At 43.7% G+C, this 26,562-nt stretch overlaps 1 protein-coding gene and 1 long non-coding RNA gene across 2 annotated transcripts in view; one reads left to right on the forward strand and one right to left on the reverse strand.

Annotated features, from left to right (window-relative positions):
• LOC129132389 (homer protein homolog 1-like) overlaps window positions 1-26,562 on the forward strand; it is a 233,871-nt gene that overhangs the window by 78,814 nt on the left and 128,495 nt on the right. The window contains exon 4 of the mRNA XM_077193184.1: window positions 14,320-14,462. Within this exon, the coding sequence (XP_077049299.1) occupies window positions 14,320-14,462 (143 nt within the window). The remainder of the gene's footprint in view (window positions 1-14,319; window positions 14,463-26,562) is intronic.
• On the reverse strand, window positions 1,424-5,273 carry LOC129132390 (uncharacterized). Its single transcript, XR_008535796.2, has 2 exons — window positions 3,918-5,273; window positions 1,424-1,710 (listed from the first exon to the last, which is right to left on the reverse strand). It is a non-coding gene; the product is annotated as an uncharacterized LOC129132390 (long non-coding RNA).

Raw genomic sequence — 26,562 nt, forward strand, 5'->3', positions numbered from 1 at the left:
TCCCCTTTATTGTGCTTAGTTTGTATGTTGTAGACAACTGTCATTCTTATACTGCTTGGCATCACCAGTCCTGGATACTTAGTAGGGCCAGGGCTCCTTTATACAGTGCAGATGTGGTATATGTTTTTTAGAACATCTAGCGTAGTTTGGGAAGAGGAGGAAATAAAGAAACTCTTGGGTTCATAATGCCTTTCATTTAATGGCAGTGAAAAAACCTTTAGCAAATCAGAGGATTAATAATAGACAAACACACATAATTTGTGTAAAATAATTAATGTGCTTGATTATCTTGCCAGATCTGCACTCCTTTGACACTTTAATTTCAATTCAAATCAGTTTTAGTTCAGTAAAATTGTTCTGTAAAAATATTTAATTTTGACATCTAAAGTAGTAACACTTAAAGTAATAGTTTTGTTTATAAAATAAATACTTTCTTCCTGAAAGTAGGTAAGAGTTTACATTCATAAAATAAATAATTTACATTTATATTATAAATAAAACTTTATATTTGGGGAATAAATCAGTGTAAGCTAATTATTTTCTGCTTTTTAATCAGTAGGAATTTAATAAGATGCAGAATGAAGACACTTGTGTATGTGCATTGTATAACTTGAGGAATGCTAAATATAATTGTGGCGGTTTTGGTTCGATGTAACCAGGTAGAATAATAGAACTTGAAGTTATTATTAAAATTTTTTTGTATAACTCTGTATTACTCAGTAATTCAAGTTGTAGAGTGAGATATGTCTCTCACTATGTGAGAAATATAGTAGAATAAAAGCAAAATTTGACAATTGTTGTGTTGCAAATTATTAATATAATTTAAAGTGTAATGACAATGTTGAACAATATTGTTGGTTAAGCGACACCAGTGCTTTATGGAAGGAAATAATGGCAGCCAGATCTTATTTTCTTTAAAAGAATTTAGTTTTTCCATCTGGTCAATTCTCAAAGTCAAGGGCAACATTTCTTATAGGATCAGATTCAGTACTGGCTTTCAAAAAGCCTTATCCTTGTAAACTAGTTGAAGGCTACAAGTGGAGGCTTAAAATCAGACCCATATTTTGTAAGATCATGACCATCTTCAGATACTTGCAATTTCTTCTGAGATTGCTGTTCTTCAGTTTTCTACACAGTCTCAAAGAACTGGGAAGAGGAGCTGCTGGCCTTCCAGAGACTGTGCTTGTGCTCCAGTTGTAGTGGTTTTGGTTCTCTGATTTAAGGTTTCTTCAATTTTGAGATTTCCTAACTAATGTACAGATGAGTGTGGTGGGTTTTTACTGCTGGTTAATCACTCATACACTCACTTCCTGCTGTGAGATAGGATTAGGAGAAAGGTAAAGAAGGCTTAAAACTTTAAAAGGGTATAAAGAAAATTTTATTAACAGTAATTAATGTTATAAAATTGACTCAAAATGAGTAATTTCCAATCAAAGAATTTATTAATTATTGAAGCAGTTATACTACATAAGCAAAGGCTCAGCGCTGGGCGACAGGGGAGTCTCCGCTCCACCTACTGCCGCGCCAACTAGTTTCTGATTCAGTCCTTTCATCCTCTCTATCCTTCAGGAGTCCATGTTATCTCGGAGTACTCTGCGCCTGCGCTGGTTGTTGCTAGGGGGTCATCCTTCTGTCTCCTGGTGATCGGTGATAAAGGCTGCGGAGTCTTCCTCAGCTGCGTCTTCTTCACCCTATGTCCTTATTTGGTGACTTCTCTGTGGAAAATTACCAAAATCTTATGATTAATGCAATATGTGCCCTATCAAGCTTAAGCAAGCAAATGTCCTGCCTTGCAGACTGTTTATCTGCCCCTGCCCCTTCCCCAGCCTTTCCCTGGTCGTTATTTCTGTGAGTTATCTGTTTGTACCATTTGCTGGGTGGGACTATGTGTGGGCTCCTGCAACCCCTTCCCTGGTATCCTTGTGGCTCATATCTCATGAAGTAGTACAGAAATAGTCAGCAGACAACTCTTGTAACACACTGGTCTCTTTTTCGTGACGAACAAAATGTAGTCCCTCATCTCAATCCCCCCTTTGTTTTGATACTCAATTTTGTTAGTCAAAACGCTCTAATTCCCTTTTGCTGAGCTCCAGAGATTCTTCTGGATCATCCATCTTCAAGGTTTCGTATTTTGCTCATATGAGCATAAGGTGAGCAGCTTCTCATCTGCCTTTTACAATGCTAATCAATTTATTAAAAATACAAGGGCCAAACGTGAGTCCCAATAGTAAGAGAAGTAGTGGACCCGCTATCGTTGATAATAAAGTTGTAAGCCAAGGAGAATAGTTAAACCAAGATTCATACCAGCTTTGGTGTTTTTCCCTTTCTCTTTGTCTTCTTTCTAGCCCCTCCCGTAGTTTTGCCATTGAGTCCCGTATAATTCCGCTCTTGTTTACATATGTGCAGCATTCTTCTCTTAAAGCAGCACATAGTCCTCCTTGTTGCAGGAATAATAGATTTAACCCCCTTCGATTTTTTAAGGCTACCTCTGCTAGGGAATCTAATGATTCTGTGAGGTCTTTGATGGAGGTTTCGATCCTCCTGAGGTCTTCATCTACAGAGGCTCTTAGTTCTTGGAATCCTCGGTGTTGCTGTATGAGTGAGGCTATTCTTGTTCCTGTCCCGGCTGCACCTATTCCTAGTAACATTGCTACAGTGAAGGTTGTGAATATTTCCCGTTTCACTATGTGGGGTCCTATATTTTGATATTGTTCATAAACGTACTCTACGGGGTGGTAAAGGACTCTGGGTACTATCAATACTTGAATACAAAAGTCACTGGATTCATTAAATCGGTCTATATTTATACATGGGGTGACTCCGAGAGTGTTACAGACCCATTTAGTATTTGCTGCTGGCAGTATCCAGCTGGCAGGTTTCTTAGGGTCACTCAAATTCCCCATAACCTGACATAGATGTCGTTTTTCTACTGGTACTCGTCTTATACATCTTCCTCTCCCCGTTACCCTTGCCAAGGTTATCTCTCTCGATTCTTCTCCTTCTTTTTTCCATAGGCACCTAGCTGGGTTGGTCCCATTTACTCGTCTGCTTTTTGCTGTTACCCCTATGGCTTCATAGAACGGGGGGTTTACGGTGTAACACAGCCAACATTCCTCAGTTAGATTTGGATGGGTCTCATTCAGGACTAGGAAAGTGGCCTGTAATATTTTCCACAAGTCCCCTTCTCCCGGGTTTTCAGGTCCTCGGGTCGAATTAGTAAAGTTTTGCTTATACATTTCTGGAAGACTAGTGGTTGGGGCTGTTTCTGATTCATTTCCATTATTTTCTCCTAGCGTTAGTTCTCCAGCTATCGCCTGGTTTGGTCCAATTGGTTCGGGGTCGTGTGGCACGGTTGTCTTTTGGATTATAAAGTGCCCCCCTCTGTCTGTCCCTGGTTCCCATAATCGGGCTCCCCACATTTTCCCTAATAACCAGACTTGGTCATGTGGTTTTGTCACATTAATGTAAATCATATTGCATGTTCCATCTAACCCTCCTTCTTTCTGGGTATATGTGGAAGTGGGCTGTGTACACCCGTATGGACCCCATCCAGTTCTGATAAACCCGTCCTCGTTCCCCCCAAAGGAGCTTACTGATACACAGTCCCAATAAGCACAGTAAAAGTGTCCTGGATAGTTACAATACCCTTTTCCCGGGTTTGAGCTTGGACAAAAATAATATCCAAACTGATTTAAACATGGATTTACAGGTATTAAATCACACAAAGTACATAAAAAGCTGGGTGCGCCAGATGTGATTTTGGTCTGGATAACATACTGGTCTTCCCATCTAATCAGTGACCATTTGAAGGGTTGATGTGAATACCCTTCTGCCCCTGAACTTGTTACGATGCACCAGAAAAGAATTAAGGCTTGTAATTTGGGGCTGTCATTGTCGGAGCTCAGGTTGAATTTTACCTTTGGTTTCCCCAGTGGTGGGTTACCAATCCTGGGGCAGGACGGCCAACATTTCCTGGACATCCCATATGGGGGTCGAGGCTTCCGACGGACTCCACTGGTTATTACTTCTCTGCCTTGCCCGACGACTCGGTTGCTGCGAGCCTCGGGGTTTACCATCTTCTCGGCAGCAGAGGTATTCTTCAGGAGCCGGATAAACCTCCCGTTTCCACTTTTTAGCACTGGCGGCCCAGTTATTAGCTTTTATTAATGAGAGGTCACGCCGCAAATTGGGGGCTTTCTTCCGACACACCACTTCCAGGATGTCCAGGAGAAAGAGGATCAGTTCGTTAGGGTGGTAGCAGAACCGATCAGGATTTACCCCTTTGGAAAAGGTTTCCCACCACTCGTCAGATCCAAGCTTTACCTCCCCCGTAGCAACTCTGCTACTAAGAATGATAGAAGTTAGTCTCCTCTCTTTCTCATAGCACGGCGTGCAAATTCCCCTAGGTGTTCTACCACTCCGACAATGAGACCACCAAGGTTCGTGACACAATTTACAGGAAAAGCATACAAGGGGGTGACAGTCACAATCTAACCAGTTACACTTTAACCTAATATCTTTGTTCTGTGCTTTTTCCCCCTCCCATGTGTGCCCTTTATGTTCTAATCTCGGGGACTTAAAGTAGGGCTTTCTCAACTCGTCCTCTAAGAGTTTGCAATATCCAAGAGCCTCCCGATTCCCTATTAGGTGGGTTTGGAGATAATGGTTATCTCCAACCCAGATTATTATCCAAATCATTTATTAGTTCGTTTCAGCTTTAATTTGGTTTCTCCCGGGAGACTGCAAACCTCCCAGCTGTGAGGGGGTTTTACCGGTCCTTTTATGCGACTAGCATGAGTCCATCCTTTTTCAGCGGTTCGTATGGCCGCTTCTGTGGTGAGGAGTACTTGGAACGGTCCTTCCCACCTTGGAGTCAAGGGGTTTTCTTTCCAGCTTTTCACGAGCACCCCATCTCCTGGCTGTACCTGGTGTAAGATAAAATCTAAAGGAGGCCGTTGTGCTAACATACCTTTTTCCCATAATGCCTTTCTGTACTTTGTCAATTCCACCAAATATTTTTGCGTACATGTGTCATTAATGACAGGATGTTCGTTAGGATTTTCTAGGTTATACGGCATCCCATACATCATTTCAAAGGGTGATACCCCTAAATCAGCTCTAGGTCTTGTTCTTATATTTAGCAACGCTAGAGGAATACATTTAACCCAGGTCAAATTGGTTTCTGCTACCAGTTTGGTCAATTGCTTTTTTATTTCCCCATTCATTCGTTCAACTCGTCCAGAGCTCTGGGGATGCCAGGGGGCATGTTGTTCCCACCGTATGCCCAGAGCTGTTGCTAAGTTTTGGGTAACTTGCGAAATAAAATGCGGCCCTCTATCTGAGTCAATGACTTCTGGGACCCCGTATCTCGGGATTATCTCTTCCATCAATATTTTCGTGACTACTTTGGCTGTTTCTCTTACGGTTGGGAAGGCTTCCACAAAATGTGTTAGGTGGTCCACCAAGACCAATAAATATTTGGTTCTCCCTACTTTGGGGAGCTCGGTGAAATCTATCTGAATGTGGGAGAAAGGCCTTTTCACTAGCGGTCGGCCTCCCTCCGGTAATTTTCTCAAATTTTTTCTATTTACTTGTAAGCAAATTAGGCATCCTCTGGTTACTTGTTTGGCAATGTCCCAGATTCCCACACTCACATACTTTGCAGCAAAATAATCTACCAGTCCCTGTGATCCCCAATGTGTTTTTTGATGTATCTTAGTCAGTAATCTATGTGCCAATGCTCTAGGTATTATTTCTCTGCCATCTGCTAATTTCCATGCTCCTTGTGCATCCCTTTTTGCTCCTAGTTTTTGTATTTTATTCTCTTCCTCTTTATTAAACTTGATGTCGGGGTCAGGTTCTGGCGTTTGGGAGTGTTCTATGTTTTCCTGCAAAGTGAGGAGTCTCAGGGCAGCCCGTTTAGCCTCCTGGTCAGCTGCATTATTTCCCCTACTTCTCAAATCCAGTCCTTTTTGGTGACCTTTCAGGTGAACTATAGCTATTTTTTGGGGTTTTCATAGGGCACTGAGAACATCTAATATTAATTTACGGTGAACTAAATCTTTCCCTTGTGAATTTATTAGTCCTCTTTCCTCCCATATCTTGCCAAATGTATGGACTACCCCATAGCTATATTTCGAGTCCGTAAAAATAGTCCCATCTTTTCCTGTTAACCATTCCAGGGCTCGTAGTACAGCATATAGTTCACATGCTTGGGCGGACCAGGATCCACTAAGGGGTCCCGATTCTATCACTTCCAGGTTGGGTCCCCTTATGATAGCATATCCTGATTTTCTCCTTCCCTCAACTACTCTGGAGGATCCATCCACAAACAGTCTTTCTCCTTTTTCCAATTCCTCTTCTTCCAAATCTGGTCTGATTTTTGTTTGTTCTTCTATAGTCACTATACAATCATGTGTTAGTGCTTCTTCTGGTCCTCCATATAAGAAGGAAGCTGGATTTTGGATATTAGTAGTTTCTAGAGTTAAATTTGGAGCCTCAATTAATATTCCTTCATATTTTAGAAGCCTTGCGTCTGAGATCCATTTTTCAGCCTTTTGCTGTAAGACTCCCCGTATGTTATGGGGGGACAGCACTTTCAGGCTGCTATTAAATGTAATTTTCCGGGCTTCTTCTACCAAAAGAGCACATCCTACAATTGCTTGTAAGCACGTAGGCCATCCTCTGCTTACTGGATCCAAGATCTTTGGTAGATAAGCCACCGGTTTCCTTTTCTCTGCCCATTCTTGAGTAAGGACCCCATATGCGACCCCCTTGTCTACGTTTATGAACAAAAAGAAGGGTCTATTAGTATTAGGTAAACTTAATACCGGGGCATGGATTAGGCTCTCTTTAAGCTCTTGCAGCCTTTCGGTGTCCTCCTGATCCCATTTTAGGAGTCCCTCTTGAGTAAGTTTCTGATACAAGAAAGTCGCCTTACTACTGTAGTTTTCAATCCATTGTCGACAATAACCAGTTAGTCCAAGTATTTGCCTGATTTGTCTCTTATTTCTTGGAATTGGTAATGCTAAAATCGCCTGTATTCGTTTGGGGTCTATTCTCTTCTCTCCTTTCTTTAGATAATGGCCTAGGTATTTTACTTCTTCTTCGACAAATTGTAGTTTTGCCTTGGAGACTTTCAATCCCTTTAATCCTAAAAAGTTCAATAACTTAATACTTTCTTTCCGTACATTCTCTTCCTGCTGCCCCGTCAGGAGTAGATCATCTACGTATTGGATTAATGTAACCCCTGGCCCCACTTGGTAATCCTGTAAAATTTGCTCTAAAGCCTGCCCGAAGAGATTAGGGGACTCAGTGGATCCTTGAGGGAGTACCGTCCATCTTAATTGTTGTCTCCTTCCTGTATCGGGGTCTTCCCATTCAAATGCAAAATAATCCCGGCTTTCTTTAGCCAAAGGGCATGCCCAAAAGGCATCTTTGAGATCTATAACACTGTACCATAAATTCTCAGGCCCCAGTTTAGTCAAGAGGGTATAAGGATTTGCCACCACCGGGAACCGGGCTACAGTTCGCTTGTTTATTTCCCTTAAGTCATGCACCAATCGATAGGTGCCGTTTGGCTTTTTAACTGGTAGGATGGGAGTATTGAAGGGAGACATACAGGGTTCTAACAATCCATTATTCAACAACCTTTCTATTTCTGGTTTTAATCCTCGTCTCCCTTCTGGGGATAATGGGTATTGCTTAATTTGGACGGGGACATCCGGATTTTTGATAGTTACCGAAAATGGAGTGATTTTTAGCTATCCCATGCTCTCAGGTGTGTACCAGACTTCGGGGTTAATTTGCTTTTCATCTTCTACCCTTAAAGGGCATAATTTAATTTTTAATTCCTTATTATCTACACCTATACTAATCCCTAATTCTATAATCATGTCTCGCCCGAGCAGATTATAATCTGACTCGGGTACCAATAATAGATTTCCCATCCCTATTTTGGATCCTGATTCTATAGTCACATTTTTTATGATTTGTACTTCAAAAGGTTCCCCTTTCACCCCTATGACAGTGGCAGTTTCTTTAGAGATGGTACATCCTTTTGGTAGGTTCTGTACCGTGGATCTTTCTGCCCCCGTATCTACCAAGAATTCCATTTCTTGTTTGTGGGGACCTGTCGTGAACGGCGGGAGAAATGCGACACACCATATGCGTGAATGGCAAATCCCAAAGTTTATTGAAAACTCACACATATTTATATTGGTGTTAATGAAGCTTATACATATTGCAAAAGCTGAGCTCATTATTGGTTAAAACACACTTAGATCAACCACACCTACTTCTATCTTCTAACAATTATTTTGCTTCTATGTTTGCATTCTTCTAACTTTTCTACCTAAGATAACTACATTTTCTGGCAAGCGATTTTCTCCCCCGTCTTCCTGTTTCAGAGAAGGTCACTGTGACCTTTGTCAGTAATTGGGCACTGGTTGCTCCGTTCCCAGCTTGTTTCCCCTATCCTTATCCATTGGTATCACATCGAAATGTCCTTTCTCAGCTAACCAATTATCCAAAAAGCTCTCTACAGGGACCTACTTTAAGTTTTATCAAGGGCTCTTTATGATTTTTCCGGGTCCCCACCAAATAGAGCCCCTGACCCCCCTAGTCCATTTGGAACTGCTTCTCGTCTCTGATTCGGACTCTACATTCTTGCTTAAAATGCCCTTTTTTTCCGCAATAAAAACACACCTTCACCCCTTCTGACTCCCCTATACTTTTCTCTTTTTGTTCACTCGAACCTCCCTTTCGCCCTTCTCTTTGGTACCTCCCCCCACCTGTTGCTGCGACCATCAACCTTACTTGTCTGCGGTCTCTTTCGTCGTCCCTACGGACATATACTTTCTGTGCCTCCCTAAGCAGTTCATCCAGCCCCCTGTCCTGCCAGTCCTCTAACTTCTGGATTTTCTTCTTTATGTCATCCCACAATTTTAAAACGAAATGGACTTTCAGCATTGACTGTGAAGTTTGGCTATCGGGGTCCATTCCGGAGTACAATCGTAAGTTCTGCCGTAATCTCTCGAGCCATTCCGTAGGCGACTCGTCCTTCTTTTGCCTATCGTTGAATGCCCGATCTATATTTTGCCCCCTTGGGACTGAGTCCCTAATCCCCTGAATAATTATGGTCCTTAAATCCTGCATATGTGTTCTATGTGCCGCATTTTGGTGGTCCCAATGGGGGTTCTCTAGGGGCCATTTAGTGTCCGCAGCCGGGCCTTGGACATGCTGCGTGTCCCAAATACGCATTCCTTCCCTTCTTATCATATTCCGTTCTTCAGTAGAGAACAGAATGCCCAAAATGGACTGCATTTCTTCCCAGGTATAGATGTTTGGTCCTAAGAACTGGTCGACCCTCTCGGCTACCCCAAAAGGGTCCTCTAATAAATGTCCCATGTCCTTTTTAAAGTCTCGTACATCTGCCGAACTCAAGGGGACAGTAATAAATCCTATACCCGCCTGTGGTCCACCCATGGGCATCTCCCGTAGAGGGAATAGCCCCGTCTCAACCCTACTGCGGCTCCTTGTAATCGGGCCTTGGTAACCGGTTTGGTTAACCTCCCCTTGGTTACCCTCCTCATCATTGTTCGGTGCAGGTGGTTGTGGAGGTGGTGGGGCATTGGGTGCTGGCGGTGGGACATATGGGGGCGGTGCTATAATTAAGTCGCCCAAATGATTGTCCCTCTTCCCCTTTTTGTCCGGATCCCCTTTCCCTTCTCTTAATTGGAAAACATACACTTCGGGTCTTGCTACCCATATTTTGGCATAATCACTCTCCTCTTGAGAGAAGGGCTCTTTAGAATTTACCCATAGGTTCAAGTCCTGTCGAACCCAGTCTTCAGATGATCCAAACACGGGCCAAAAAACTTTTTTGGAAATCTCTTTCCCACCCCATACTTCCATGCAATAATGTATCATTCTGGCCCTATCCTTAGTCTCGGTCCCCGGGTAATGCTTCCAATTACTAAGCATGAATCCTAGGGGACTGTCCCTTGGAATGGGGGGGAGTTTGACTTGGGTTGGGGTCTTGCTTTTCCCCTGCCCCATTCGTCCGGAGTGCCTTCTTTCACTCTCAAATTCCTTTCACTTCCCCTTTTTCGTGGCCCGAGCCCTCGCGGGTCTACGGGAACCGCACTACTCAAGGGTCCGCACTCACTTGGAGAGTCCGGCTGCCGGCCCTCCTCTCATTCACACTTGTCCACCGCCACACTCCGGGATCCCAACCCCGCCCGAACGGATTCCCTTTTATACTTACACGTCCTGCATCTTCGTCCGGACTCCGTGCACAGATTATTAAGGGGTTCACCGGTATAATTTGTCCTGTTTGCTTACTAGTATATATTTTAGGGTCGTCGGTGAGAGTGGCGGAGGTTCTCCCAGAGGGGCCACCCGGAAAGCACTGGATGAGGCGCCCCCCACTCTGGGTAGATCTTACCCGATCCAAACTCTCATCCGAGTCACGGCACCAAATTGTTATAAAATTGACTCAAAATGAGTAATTTCCAATCAAAGAATTTATTAATTATTGAAGCAGTTATACTACGTAAGCAAAGGCTCAGCGCTGGGCGACAGGGGAGTCTCCGCTCCACCTACTGCCGCGCCAACTAGTTTCTGATTCAGTCCTTTCATCCTCTCTATCCTTCAGGAGTCCATGTTATCTCGGAGTACTCTGCGCCTGCGCTGGTTGTTGCTAGGGGGTCATCCTTCTGTCTCCTGGTGATCGGTGATAAAGGCTGCGGAGTCTTCCTCAGCTGCGTCTTCTTCACCCTATGTCCTTATTTGGTGACTTCTCTGTGGAAAATTACCAAAATCTTATGATTAACGCAATATGTGCCCTATCAAGCTTAAGCAAGCAAATGTCCTGCCTTGCAAACTGTGCCCTATCAAGCTTAAGCAAGCAAATATCCTGCCTTGCAGACTGTTTATCTGCCCCTGCCCCTTCCCCAGCTTTTCCCTGGTCGTTATTTCTGTGAGTTATCTGCTTGTACCATTTGTCAGCGGGAAAGGTTTCCCTGCTGGGTGTTTATCTGCCCCTGCCCTTTCCCCAGCCTTTCCCTGGTCGTTATTTCTGTGAGTTATCTTTTTGTACCATTTGCTGGGTGGGACTATGTGTGGGCTCCTGCAACCCCTTCCCTGGTATCCTTGTGGCTCATATCTCATGAAGTAGTACAGAAATAGTCAGCAGACAACTCTTGTAACACACTGGTCTCTTTTTCGTGACGAACAAAATGTAGTCCCTCATCTCAATTAAGAGGGAAAAAAGTAGTAAGAATTAAAACAAACTCTTGAGAACACTTATTCTCCCCCCACAACCTTTTTTTTTTCCACTGACAATATAAAGAAACAAAACCTAAAATTTCCAGTCAGTTTGTCACCTCTGAAATAGTTTTTCTTCAGTTTACTTAGGGAGAGAAGTCCCTCTTGTTAAGGTTATGGAGACTTCTCTACAAGAGGAAAAAAAGTTTTCTCGTAGTTTTTTCACAACTAGCAATTGCCAGGGGGAAATTGTTATCATGAAACCCCTCCAATTTTCTATAAGCTTTCTTAGAGCTTGTCAATGGGCCATGTTAACTTATGGGGTATTGTTTTAAAGATGAGCTGTTCAAAGGTAAAAGTTCTCATTATCTATCTTTAAAATCATCTTCATTGCTGGGAATAGAGATTTTCTTCTTCTCCTGGGGGCACAGGAGATGGTATTCTTCTCATTTTCTCTGTTTAAACTTCTCATGGGATCACAGTTACTTTAACATTTGCTTACTTTAACATGGAGGGCTTTGCTTGATATTAATTTGAACTCTTCATCTCCCTGTAGTTTTATGTGTTGTAGGGAAAAAGAGTCTTTTTTCCATAGTTTACAAGAGAATTTTAGTCTCAAGACTAAGGCATCTCCTCATCCCTCCCATCTGGGACTTGACTTCTTCATTACTGATCTTGATGTTTTTATGTTGTTCTTTTACATGCTTGTATCTTGTTCCTTTCTCTCACTCAAGGGAGGATTGAAGTACTGAAAGGGTTAACATGTCGCTTGGGCCCTTGACCTGCAGGTAACTTGAAGTGGGAGCTGCGGCTGAGTTGTGTTAGGATTGGTTTCATGGTTGGTCTTTGTTTTTTTCTGCATTTACTTCTAGCCGCAGGGCCACTTTGCACAGCTTCAGGGCTGTTTCTGGTCTCAACCGCGCTGGGGGAAGGGGACCTGACGGTAAGATCTTAACAGCCTCGGCCAGCCCTGCTCCGGCCAGGGCTCCGCAGCCTCCCCCCCCTTCCTGCCTGGCTACTGCTGGGGGTCCGGCCCGGCCCGGCCAGAACGGAGTTGATGGGGGGCCAGCGGGCAGCCCGGGAGAAGGGGCCCAGCCCGTGGCAGGGCTGCCCGGGCTGGCCTGGCCGAGACGGGGGCCGGGGTTTGTTACCTTTTTGCCGACTAGAAAAGAAAGAGGAAGTTTTTGAGGGTGTTTTTTTGTCTTTAACATGTGTTTTTCACAGAGGCATGTCCAGTATTTAGTGTTTTAACAGACTGTCTGTTACACAAAAAGCTTTTGCCTCACTTTCCGAAATTCTTCCCGTGTCAAACTATGACACCAGTTTAACACAGTTAATAGTAGTTTTATCTCTTCTCCATGCAGATGGTAAAATCTCTGTGGCCATAGAAGGTGCTTACCTTTTGGAAATACTGTAATTCAACCAGTCCTCTGCTGGATAGTCACCCCTCCATGACATCCACTGAACTCTATTCATGAAACTCTATCTTAGAGTTAAATGTTAACACTTGGTTACTAAAAGCCTACTAAGACATTTTGAAATTGAAATGAGCTACTTAGCTTATATGACGTAATATAATAGTGTGATAAACGAATTCACTGGATTTAAGGATCATACAATTATTTTTTTATTATTATTATTATTATGCAAGCAAGAATAAGCAAAGTTCAGCGCTGGGCGGCCGGGAATCTCCGCTCCTCTAGGCTCGCACCGTTCCTATCCCCAAAGTTCACCTTTTATTGCCTTCTTCTCCCGGGTCCAGGGATGACGTGGTCTGTCTTTTGCGCTTGCTCGTTCAGTTGCTAGGGGGTCTTTTTCTGCCTTCTAGTGGTCGTGGGATGAAGGCTGCAAGTCTTCCTCTTTTAACTGCTGAGTGAACTTTCCCTTATAAGGCATATCTATACAGTGGAATTTTCAGAACACTATACGATTCCTGCAAGCCCAAGCAATTCTTGCGAGTTTAGGGATTGTTGTTACAGCCTTCCTCTGTGACCTCTGGGTGAACTTTTCCTTATAAGGTATATCTTTACCATGGAATTCCCAAAGCACTATACGATTCCTGCAAGCCAAGCAACCATATGTGGCTGCACATTTAAGAATCAAGCGGTTTTAGCTATTTAGTTATTGCTTTTATATTGTATAATTATTTAGCTATTGATTTAATTAATGAACAAACGTATTGCTACTTATTACAATAGGAAAGAAAATATTAAAATTAAACCACATACAGGGACTGAAAAACCTAAAATGTTCCAACTTAGGATTTGGGCTACACAATGTACTTTGTTTTTTTGGTTTTTTTTTTAAAAGAAGCACTTTTCAGTGACTAGAAATTGAAAAATAGTGTTTGTTGGCCAAAACATAAATGTATGTGTTGACATAACGAGGGCTGGTTAAAACTTTACCAGTGCCTTCTGCTAGGAAGAAAGCCACTAAGTTTTTCAGGTATAGCTGCCTGGATATAACTGGAGTATTCTCCTTCCCAGATGATAGCATGACCAGCAAGAGCTAGGCCAGGCTAACATCTATGAAAGTTTTGCGTGGATTGTGCTGAAGAAGTTTTCTTTACAGATGGCTTATAGGCAAAACTGTGAATGCACCTGTTCACTTTCGTTAATACATAGAATGAAAGCTAGATTTTGAAACAAATATCAGAATTGTTTTTTTCACCATGTTAGAATGTAAAACAAGAGATAAGAATCCTTGGCGTCAATAGTTGCCTGTTATGTAGCTGGCTGAGGGCTGCATAAAATATCAGGTAAGAGAGTGAGGTCTGTGATAAGCGTGAGGCTGGACACTTGCAAATAAATCATAGGTCAGTTGTGTTTTGTGCAAGATAATTTGAATCCTATAGTAATACACTTCTAAATTAAATTCACATGATGAAATATGGCCATGAGTGATGCAGGAAATCTGTGAGCCTCACATTAATACTGTCTAAAGTTCATATCTCATATAAGAATTAAATTAATGATAGTGCTTATATACACACAGCCTTCCTGAGCAGGTCACTCAGTAATTCTAATATGTCATTTGTTTGTTTTACTTAAGGAATCAGCTGGAGGGGATATTCAGTTTCCTTTAACGCCAGAAAGTATTAATGGGACAGATGACGAGAGAGTGATGGCGGAAGTGACGCAGAACTCAGAATCAAGGGCTGAGCCAATCCAGAGCGCATTGCCATTTACTCATAGGTACAGATTCCATTCCCACATCCTGATTAAGTGATACTTATCTCCTTCCTTGTTAAAGGGACCTTCTCCTGTGTCATGGCTTCCAACTAGCAAAGTTAAAGATTAAATTACATAATTTAAAAACAAATAAAGTTTTGCTTTCAGATTTACATTATAATCTTTGTTTTTGAAAAAAAAAAAAGAGGAAATGTCTTTAAGTAACATTTTGGTGGGCATTGATTTGTAGTTTAATCAGCTGAATGCAAGCCCTTAAACACTGGTTAGTGCAGGTGTCCCTTTAACAGGAAGCATTATTTCAATGTTTGAGAGCTTAGTAAACTTGATTGCTTCTTAGAATATTCAAATTTAATTATTTTTGCATGCATTTTCTTTAAATTAATTATAGGACTGGATGCCAGCCTTTCATGGATTAGTTGTTGGAAGAAAAGGGACTCTTAGAACACTTATGAATTATAAAATTTAAAGCAGCCTCAAATTAAACAGTTCTTTGAGAGTTTAAAACATTTTCAACTTCTTTTTGAAAAATGAGAGACGTGTAGTTCTGCTTCAGACTGAATTTTAAATCATTGCATTAGGAATATTGTACTCTGTTTTTTAAGAAAACTAGATCTTATAATGATACAAATAATGAGAAAGTATGGAATATTAATCCCATATATTTCCGGGTAGGACGTGCCTGGCTTCATCTAGCCCTCGCTGCTGGACCAAAGGCGGCAGCTGTGGTGTTTTACCTCAGAGATACCTTTGGCCGGCTGGATGCTGCAGCTAGGCACTTGGAACAAATCCAGGCATAGTAGGAACTCAGTTTACCTCCGGTGGAACAGGTTCAGGCGACGGTGAAGAGAGAAAGGAGCGGATTCTATTGTAGAGTCTTAATCCAGAGTTTTATTTCAGAATGGTAGACCTCTGAATGTTGTAACAGCTCACAATAGAAATCCCGGCCGCATGGTCTCGTCTGCTTTTAAGCCCCGGGAACAGGGGGAGGGGAAGGGACAGGTAAGGGCCAACCAGGTGGGAGGAGGGGAAGGCTCAAGGGATATACACGCTTGGACAGGCCATTGAGCCCGGACCTGAGGGGCATCTTTTGAAATTCTGCCAACCACACGATGCCCTTGCTGGAATGTTAAGATTGATGGACAGCTCTTAGCAGGAGGGCAAAAGGGGGAGGGGAAAGGTTGGCACACCTGAGATGGCCTCACACTGCAACAAGAAAGGATGGGCATATCTCACCTGTGGGAACAGTACCAAACACCTGGCATCTTAAATCAAGATTAGAACAAAAGAATGTTGACCCTAAAGGCTCTGCTAATCTGTGTGTTTGCTGAGTGTGCTGTGAGAAATCACTTCAATGGAAAACAGCTGTATGTGTGTGTGACTTACTTTGGCTGAAGACAGTCACATGAATGGCATGCTTGAGACATGTTTTGTGTTACAAAATTAGCAGAGATTCTAGGGTCCAATTAGAGCATGGTTGTTTATCTGTAGTGGACAATAATAAAGGGAGCTCACATGAGGGAAAAGGAAGGGGAAGAGAAAAAAACACCCCCTGTGGAACTCAAAAACTACAACACTATCGTGCTTTCATCTCTGACATCTTGATTTTTCACATTAAGATTTTTTCTTTGCATTTGATTTCATCACCAACACTCACCTATCAGAAATGACTGTACATGGGACACTCAATAAAACTCATTATGTACTGAGATTATGGAAAGTAACTTAAATATTTAATAAACTTCTCTAAGTTAGAAATACTAGATTTACTTTTTTTAAGTATGGTCTAAATCAGTTTAAATAGAGTTTAAGGGCTCTTGATCAAAGATTGGGGAACACTAAGATGTCGGATATGTCATGCAAATAATAAAGAATGAACAGAGATGTAATTGTTCAAAACTTCTCATGTTTTTTGTAAAAGAATAATACTATTAAGCATATCTGGAAAAAATAATTTACATTTACAAATGAGAAAAAATGAATACTTTTTAAGCTGAGTGATTGTATTTATTTTTATACTTCAGTTGTGACCAGTGCATCTATTGCATGTTTTACAAGATTTGGTGCTTTGTAAGAAAACTCTGTGCATGTTGAAGAAGTATCAAAAATGCTACACATTAGTGTCCTGTAACAAGTTAAACTTACTGTTTGTGCCTTGGAATTATCTATCAATATTTTTGGGAAAAAGAATTGTGACAAAGTCCAGACAGGAGTACTGGTGTTTGCTGTTGTTTTTGGTTGGTTTTTTTTTATTTTAATGAGGTCTTCCCTCTCAGTTTGGACATGTAAATATGTTTTCTGGTATGCCAGTATAGTAACTATGTTTGCTATGCATTAACAGTGACTGAAGATATATTTTGAAACTACCCAGGTGTAATTTTTGATGGTGTAGAATAGAGCTTACAAAAATTTTTACATGCTTTGCATTTTTATATTTACTTCATGTATGCAATATGGGTGCCCTGTTTTAGTTTACTGTCCTGTTAAGTACCACTAGCTGGAATTAATATTCACATTTCAAAGGTTACTTCTCATGATGATTCTCACAAGAATCATTTGTCATGCCAATGGCAGCATCAACTTTATAAGTGAGCTAATACAAAAAAAATGCAAATTTGTTCAAACCCTTTGAAATTAATTGAATTTGGACTTGATAAGGTTTTATTAGAAATAAAAAACTCATATGGGTTAGTTTGGGGTTTTTTTAATAATGAAAAGCTCAAGTGAGGACATTATATATTATTATTTAAGCCAGACAGAAAATGCTTTCAGGTGCTTTCTGATTTTTTTTTAATAGAAGAAAAGAATCCTTTTGTATGTCTTAGTGTCAAGGAACACTGTCTCAATCAGAGGGAAACTACCATTTAAATAAATGTATATTGCAAAACATTCCAGTTATTTCCCAGGCACCATTGTTTTTCAAAATTATGACAAAATTTAGTTTGAGAATCAGCTGCTTTGATTTGATTTAATTGTTAGCTGTAATGAAGGCTCTCTAAAATGGCACTGTGCAACACATTCATCAAAGAGATGGCAAGTGAAGCCTCCAGGACTGTGCTCCTGCTGGTTAAATTGTTATGGTTTTTTGAGGCATTTCACCATATTAAATTGGCAACTAGGTAGACATAGCTAGTTGCTTGTGCTGTCTGGAAGTGTATTGTCTTCAGAAAGTCTACCCCTGATTTACAAAAAAATAAAACAAGCCCCAAAACCATACACCCTGATCCTTGGAAACTCCCTGGGCTTTTTTTCGATGGCCTGGCACTTCTGACCCACAAAAATATATGGCTTTTTTTGACACTGGTGCTCAGTGTACCCTGATGCCATCAAAGTATGTGGGACCGGAATACATTTCTATTTCTGGGATGACAGGGAGATCCCAGGAGCTGACAGTACTGGAAGCTGAATTGAGTTTGACTGGGAAGGAGTGACAGAAACAACCCATTGTGACTGGCCCAGAGGCCCCATGCATCCTCAGCATAGACTATCTCAGAAATGGGTATTTCAAAGACACAAAAGGACATAGCTGAGCTTTTCGGATAGCTGCTCTAGAAACAGAAGACATCAGACAACTGAATACCCTGCCTGGTCTCTCAGTTGACCCCTTGGCTGTGGGACTGCTGAGGGCTGAAGAACAACAGGTACCAATAGCAACAGTGCACCGTCGGCAATACCGCATCAACCGAGACTGTGATTCCCATCCATAAGATGATTCATGAACTGGAGATTCAAGTGGTGGTCAGCAAGGCTTGTTCACCCTTTAACAGCCTTATGTGGCCAGTGCGTAAGTCCAGTGGAGAATGGAGACTGATGGTAGATTACCGTGATCTGAATGAAGTCACACCACCGAGTGATGCTGTGCCTGACATGCTGGAGCTTCAGTATGAGTTGGAGTCCAAGGCAGACAAGTGGTATGCAACCATTGATATTGCCAATGCATTTTCCCCCATTCCTTTGGCAGCAGAGTGCAGGCCCCAGTTTGCCTTCACCTGGAGGGGTGTGCAATACACCTGGAACTGGCTGCCCCAGGCAGGGAAGCACAGTCCCACCATCTGCCATGAAATGATCCAGGCTGCAGTGGAAAAGGGTGAGGCTCCAGAACATCTGCAGGACATTGATGACATCATTGTATGGGGGAACACAGCAGGGGAAGTCTTTGAGAAAGGAGAGAAGATTATCCAGATTCTCCTGGAACCTGGTTTTGCCATTAAGTGAAGTAAGGTTTAGGGACCTACTTATGAAATTCAGTTTCTAGGAGTCAAGTAGTAAGATGGTCATTGCCAGATCCCGATGGAGGTAATTACCAAAATCACGGCTATGTCCCCACCTACCAACAAGAAGGAAACCCAGACTTTTCTAGGAGGTGTGGGCTTTGGGAGGATGCATATCCCAAAGTACAGCACAACTGTAAGCACTCTTTATCTCATGACACAAGAAAGAAAAGTGATATCCAGTGGACCCTTGAACAAAATGGGGCAGGATTTGAAAAATATGCTTTATACTGCAGCCAGGGAGAATCGTCCTTCCTGTAGCCAGTGGCAGAAGGGATCTAGAGAGACATGAGGACGACTGCTCAGGTCCTGTAGTTGGGGATACAAAGGATCTGAGGCCAGCCATACTCCAACTGAGAAGGAGACTTGTGACTTATGAAGGGGTTCGAGCTGCCTCAGAAGTAATTGGAACCAAAGCACAGCTGCTTCTGGCACCCCAACTACCTATGCTGGGTTGGATGTTCAAGGGAAAAGTTCCATCCATGCATCATGCCACCAACGCCACATGGAGCAAGTGGATAGCTCTGATCACACAGCAAGCCCGGGTAAGGCATCCTAATCGCCCTGGGATTCTGGAAATCATAACAAACTGGCCTGAAGGGGAGACTTTTGGATTATCTTCTGGAGAACAAGAGGAGCAAGTGACATGTGTCAAGGAAGCCCCACCATTTAATGAGCTACCAGAGAGTGAAAGATTATATGCCCTCTTCACTGATGGTTCCGGCCGAATAGTAGGTGCTAACTGGAAATGGAAAGCTACTGTATGCAGCCCCACATAGTGAGTTGCACAAGCTACCAAGTTACAAGGTGGATCAAGTCAGCTTGCAGAGCTTAAAGCCATCCAGCTGGCTTTGTATATTGCCAAATGAGAGATGTAGCCAAGGCTCTATTTCTACACTGACTCATGAATGGTAGCTAATGCTCTGTGGGGATGGCTGGATTGTTGGAGAAAGGCCAAGTGGCAGCACAGAGGGAAAACCATGTGGGCTGCTGAGATTTGGCAGGACATCGCCCATGATGGCTCTGGTCATCAGGGGATAGATGCAACATACTGATGGGCTCATGACTGAGGGGTGGATCTAACTATTGACAGTATCTCACAGGTCATCCACAGATGTGAGACATGCACTGCAATCAAGCAGGCTAAGCAGGTGAAGCCTCTATGGCACAGTGGGCAATGGTGAAAGCATAGGTTTGGAGAAGCATGGCAAGTTGACTATATCACCCTTCCCCAAACCTGCCAAGGCAAGTGCTACATGCTGACCATGGTGGAAGCAACCACTGGACAGTTGGAGACCTACCCTGTGCCTCATACTACTGCATGGAACACAGTTTTGTATTGGAATTAAAAGCCAATATAGCTGGATGGAACGTGCCTGGGCTCGTCTGGCCCTTGCTGCTTGACCAAAAGTGGCAACTGTGGTGGTTTCACCTCAGAGATACCTTTGGCTAGCTGGATGTTGCAGCTGGGCACTTGGGACAAGTCCAGTCATGCAGGAGCTCAGGTTTACCTCTGGCGGAGAAGCTTTAAGGCAAGTGTTGTGTTGTGTCTGTATAAGTTGGACTGTTCCCCCCTATCATGTAATGGTTCTGCCCTGGTTCCCCCCTCCCTCGCTTGTGCTGCCAGTTATCCCAACTCCTCCCCAGTTGCCTTGGAGATTAAGGTACCCTTTCTCAAATCCCTCCCCGGTGCCCTGTCCATCACTTGGCGCTCCCACCCTTCTATCTAGAACTCTCTAGAAACTTCCAGCTAGAGCATTGAGTGGTTGGCTCAGGGGCCAGGGCCCCACCCTCAAGTTATTCCCATTGGGGCTTTCCCTAAATCAATCTTTTGTATCCCACTCCCCTCTGAAACTCTATTCATCCAAGGACTGACTCCTCCCCTGTTTCCCTCCCTCCTTATAAGCTGTTGCAACCCCTCCCTCTTTCTCTTTGGCTGTCGGTTCCCCTGGGACCCAATAAACCTGGATTCACCATAGCTGGAGAGCGCTCTCTTATTTCTGCTGACTGTAGCCATAAGCCAAGCCACGTCCTACCACAAGGTAGTGCTGCTGTCATAGCACAGAGCGTTTGCCTTAGGCGCTGTCCCGAACCACGGAAATCGGGATAGTGCCCCCTTACTGCTAGCGGTGCTGGATAGCTAGCTGGGACGTCTGAGAAGGACAATTCTTCTCCAGCTGGACCGCTTCAGGCAAAGTGAAGGAAAAGGAGTCGGGTTCTGCTAGAGGGTTTTGATCCAGAGCTTTATTCCTGGTCCACAAGCCTCTGAATCCAGCAACAGCTCTAACAGAGCTTGCTGAACCACGTGGTTGCTGTGTCTTTTAACCCCAGGGAGAGGGGGAGGAAAGGGGTAGGGATCTCACCAACCAGGTAAGGGGGGGGAAAGTCTCAGGGGACAAATGACACCTGGATGGCCCAATGTCCCTCCAGAGCTGAAAGGCATCTTTTGAACTCTGCCAATCACTCGACACCCTTCTGGAAGGCCAGGATTGACAGACAGCACTCAGCAGGGGTCAGGGTGGGGGAAAGGAGAGGTGATTGACACCTGGGGAAGGAATCTACCGGAAGAAACCCAAGGTATCTGAGGCAAACTATGACATCGCACCGCAACATCCCCCCCTTGTTTTGTTTAAAATGAAGAGGATTGGGTTTGGGGTGCAGAATGCTTGCCAAACCTTGGTTGGTAAATTGGTTCCTCCTCTTCAGGAGGGTCAGTGTTTTCCACTGAGGCTTCCATGTCATCCATTGGAGCATTAAGGGCTTCCAAATGGTAGAGTTCAGGAGGGGAAGATGAGCTAGAAATTAGTTTGTACACCATGCGCTTGATTAGCCCAAAACCAATGCTAACAACTACAATAACAATAACTAGAATAAACAGTACTAAAACCACAGTTTTCAGAATAGATCCCAACCAGCCGGGGAGTCCCCAGCCTTTGAACAGTCCACTCAGCCAGTCGTCGGTTTCTCTCTTGATGTCGTTCACCATGGTTTTCATCTTGTCTGTGGAGAGACAGATGTGATCTTGTCCAAGGGCTTTGGCCAAGGTGATCCATACGTTTGCTTTGGGCTGAGGGACTATCCAGGAGATTGCTGGTGGAACGATCACGAGTAGGACGAGGAGCAGACTCGCTCTCATGGTGTTTCGAGACTGCACACAAACAGCGGGATCTTAACTGGTACAAGGAACTTGAACATATATTACAAACTATTCCAGATAGGAGGCTTAAATGGAATTTCCTCCAGGGAACACGTACGGCGTTTCCTTCTCCAGGCAGCATTGGCAACCTGGGGCGCTTCTGTCGACTTCCCTGAGTCCTTGGAGACGTAGGGCCTTACCCATTTGGAAGGAACCCACTTTAACCCAGAGGGGGTGGACACGCAGACATATCCACGTCCCCACGTAACCAATCTGTAAGGTCCCACTGTCTTCCAAGTCTCAGGGTCCTTTACTAAGACTGGAGGCTTTTCTTTCACTGGCATCTGATTGTTCCCCCCAAAGTGGTGTAGGATGGGTGGATTCTGGCTGTCAAAAGAACAGTTCAGAAAATTGATTGTGAACAGCGCCCTGGACAACCGGATGTGGAGACGTTCCACTTTCAGGACCTGATGTTGCTGGTCCAGGACTCTTTTAATATCACAGTAAGTCCTTTCTACTACGGCTTGACCTGTAGGGGAGTATGGGATGCCAGTTTTGTGTACTACTCCCCATTGCTGCAGGAAGCTCCCGAATTCCTTGGATTTGTAAGTGGGGCCATTATCAGTTTTCAACTCCTTGGGGATGCCCATGAAAGTAAAGGCCTGTAAGAGGTGCTTTATGGCATCGTAAGATGATTCTCCTGTGTGGGCAGAAGCATAGACTGCTCCAGAAAAGATATCTACACTAACGTGAACATATTTCTGCCGTCCGAATGACTGTATGTGTGTTACATCTGTTTGCCATAGTTCACAACTGTTCAACCCCCTTGGGTTTACTCCTGCACTCATTGTAGGGAGTGCATGTTTTTGGCAATTGGGGCATGTGTCCACAATCGCTTTGGCCTGTTCTCGAGTGATGTGAAACTGACGAACCAGGCCAGGTGCATTTTGGTGGAAAAGCTGGTGGCTGATTTTTGCCTGTTCAAAAACATTTGGGAGAGGGGCCATCTCTGCAGGTTCAGCAAGAGCATCTGCCCTTCTGTTGCCTTCAGCAATAAACCCTGGCAAGTCGGTGTGTGACCTGACATGCATCACATAAAATGGTTGCTCTCAGTGGGAAACCAACTTTACAAGTTTTGAGAGCAATTTGAAAAGTACGATGTTAGACACTTCTTGCAGTATTGCTTGATCTGCCCTGGATACTACTCCTGCCACATATGCAGAGTCTGTAATCAGATTGAATGGTTCTGAGAACTTTTCAAAGGCCCTAACAACTGCAGCCAACTCAGCAACTTGAGGTGAACCTTCTACATCAGCGATTTCCATCTCCTACTGCTGGGTTTGAGGATCCTTCCAAGTCATAATGGACTTGTGGGACTTCCCGGACGCATCTGTAAAGACAGTCAGAGCCTTTTTTAAAGGTCTCCTACTTGGAACACTTCTCAATTTCAGAGTAAATTGAACATCTTCTTCGAAAATTTTGTCGGCAGGCCGATGGATAGAAATTTGTCCTGAGTAGGAATCCAGAGCAAACTGCAACGCCTCATTTTCCTAAAGCAAATGTTCCAACATTTTCTTAGTAATTTGGCCTGATTTTAACTCAATTGGAATGTGAATGCACTCAAAGTCACATCCTGCCAGCTCCCTGATCCAGGTCCTAGCTTTCTGGATCAGTTCTGCTACCAGCTCTTGGGGCTTTGTCATTCTCTTGGACCTTAGGTGACTGAGGAAAACCCACTCTATGATCAAGAGAGGGTCCCTCTGGTCCTGGCCCTTTTTAGGTGTTTCCTTTGCCTTAGGTGTTTGTTTTTTCTCCCACTGGAAAATGATTTAATGGAGGTGTGGCAACTTACCTGAGATGATAAATTTGAATGGCAGGTCAGGCCGACATTGGTTGGCCTGTCTTGTGGACATTGCTGTCTGAACCTTTTCTAGAGCTTTCTGTGCCTCTGGGGTAAAAGCCCTAGGAGAACTCAGGTCCTCTCCCCCTTTCAATAAATTTAAAAGAGGGGCAAGGTCTTCATTGGTCAGACCTAGCCAGGGCCTTACCCAATTTAAAGGCCCACACAACTTGTGGACATCCGCAAGGGTCTTGATCTTAGTTTTGATTTCTAATTTTTGAGGAACAATGGTCCTCTTTCCAATTTCTAAACCCAAATACTTCCAAGGTGGCATCTTTTGAATTTTCCTTTCCTGGAGCTCGCACCCTGCAACAATCAAAGCATCGATCGTTAGGTCAAGCACGTGGGTGAGTAAATCATCATTGGGGCACACACAAGGATATAATCCATATAATGATAGATGATGGCCTTTTTTGCAGCTGCACGCACTGGGGACAGCAGGGAAGAGATATACCGTAGGCAGATCGATGGTGAGGCTTTTAGTCCTTGAGGAAGAACTGTCCAATGGTACCTTTTCATCGGGGCTTCCCTGTTGATGGTGGGGACCGAGAATGCGTGCAGGGGAATTTGGAAAAAACAATCTTTTATATCAATAACAGCCAATTTCCAATCTTGGGGGAGCATTGCTGGGGATGGCATACCAGGTTGGAGAGAGCCCATATCTTCAATGGTATTATTATTTTGTCGGAGATCGTGGAGGAGCCGCCATCTTTTTATGTCAACCTTCTGGATAACAAACACTGGAGAATTCCACGGAGACGAGGTCTCTACAATGTGACCCTTTTTCAGTTGCTCTTCCACTAGCTCCTCGAGCGCCTTCAGTTTTTGTTTACTGAGCGGCCAATGCTCTACCCGAACTGGTGTGCCTGTTTTCCAATTCAGTTTTTGAGGAGAGCACTTTTCAGTGTCCGCTGCCCAAAAATCCTGTGGAGAATCTGGAATGTCAATTGTGACACTCTACTGGGCCATTAAATCTCTTCCTAACAATGGTTCTGGATAATCTAACACAAACAGACGTACATTTGCCAATTGTCTCTTTGGCCCCTTGATTTGGATGACACTCTTGGATTGTCTCGCCAATTGCATGCCCCCTACACCTTGAACGTTACCAGCCACATTTTGCAAAGGCCAATGTGCAGGCCAGTCTTGTACTGGGATCACTGTGCAGTCTGCACCCGTGTCTATGAGCATCTCAATGTGTTTTGACTCCCCACCCCCACTGACATTACACCAGATTTTGGGTTTGTCCTTCTCAATAGCTTGGACCCGGGCGACTGTGGGCCCTTGTTTTTTGGTGCCTTCAGGCAAACTCGGCACCGGGATAGCTTGTGCAACGATTTGTCCTTTGGGAATAAACAGGGGTGGGTGGAAACAGTGCAGCCCGAGAACGAATTGCTCAGGATCTGATGTTGTTATTCCTGGAGCAATTTCAATCTCTTGTGGTGTGTGTTTGGGGTCCCCAATGACGATGTACTTACAGCAAATTCAGTGTCAAGTACCCTGCTGTTGTGGGTTGACAGAGACAAAATGCCAGTCAGTGTCTTTCAGGTGTAGTGGTTCTGTCAGCTGCAACCTGTAAGGCTCATTGACAGAAATTGTGGTGAACATAGGTTCACCTAAGTCATAGCAAAGGTTACTTGGTTTCACTTTCAGTGGTGGACCAGCAGAAGTCGTCTTTGAAGCATCTGCTTCACTTAGAGAAATAGGGATATTACCACACGCTTGGTCTTTTTTGTTTCCCTCATTCCCTTGGCCTGCTCTTTTTGTGTCTGCGCGCCTAGCAGGCCGGCGCTCCCCTTTCAGTTTTTTTGTTGTTGTTGACCCCCTGGGAGTGCATCTAGTTCTCCTCCTCTGCTATTTTTAAATTCATCAAATTGCTTTTTCAGGGGGCACTGGTTACTCCAGTGCCCAAGGTTGTTACAAAGCAGGCATGGCTTTGTGGGGTCAACCGTTGCTGGTCTTCGCTGCTGCCCAGGGTACTGCTGTGCTGAGGGAATCAGCTCAGGGCTGGCAATAGCAATTCACTGTGGTGGTCTTGGCAGCAGCCTTGGTCTGGTGTCTTCAGCAACACTCATCAGAGGCACTTACCTGTTACAAACTAGAAGCATATCTTTAGTGTAGGGGGGGGTTCTAGAGGTAAGCCTAAAATTGCTGCCTGACACTGTTCATTTGCATTTGTAAATGCCATTTCCTCTAAAACCTCTTCCCTTGCATTCTCTTTTTTAATTTGTATTTCAATAGCTCTAGTTAACCTTTCTACAAATTTCAAAAAAGGCTCTGATGGTAGCTGCTTGATCTTACTATATGGCTCAAATGGGCCTTCAGGTTGGAGGGTAAAGAAGGCTTTTTCAGCTGCTTCTTTGACTCTCTCAAGTGCTTCTACAGGAATTACTGTAGCTTGGATTGGGGCTAAGGACCATTGGCCCTCACCAGAGAGATGCTCAATGGTGATTGGCATGCCATTGGCATCTTTTGCTGTGTTTGGATTAGCATGCAGGTCTGGGACAGCCTCTTTTAGCAGTTGTTTCCATGCCAATTCCATTAATTTGAATTCTGTAGAGGTCATGAGGCACGAAAAAAGCTATTTTAAATCATGTGGGACTACTACAGTCCTACCCAGTTCAGCATTTAAAAGGCCACGGAAGTATGGGCTATGTGGGCCATACTCTTTGTGTGCTTTGCAGACCTCTTTCAATATTTGTTGCAAAAAAAACTTTCCAATTAGCAGTTGTGGCTCCTCCCCCTTGCCCTGCATGCTGATATGTAACGGGCGAATGACAAAGTGGGACCCTGTATTGG

Source organism: Agelaius phoeniceus, chromosome W, assembly GCF_051311805.1.
Source record: "Agelaius phoeniceus isolate bAgePho1 chromosome W, bAgePho1.hap1, whole genome shotgun sequence".
Lineage (NCBI taxonomy): Eukaryota > Metazoa > Chordata > Aves > Passeriformes > Icteridae > Agelaius > Agelaius phoeniceus.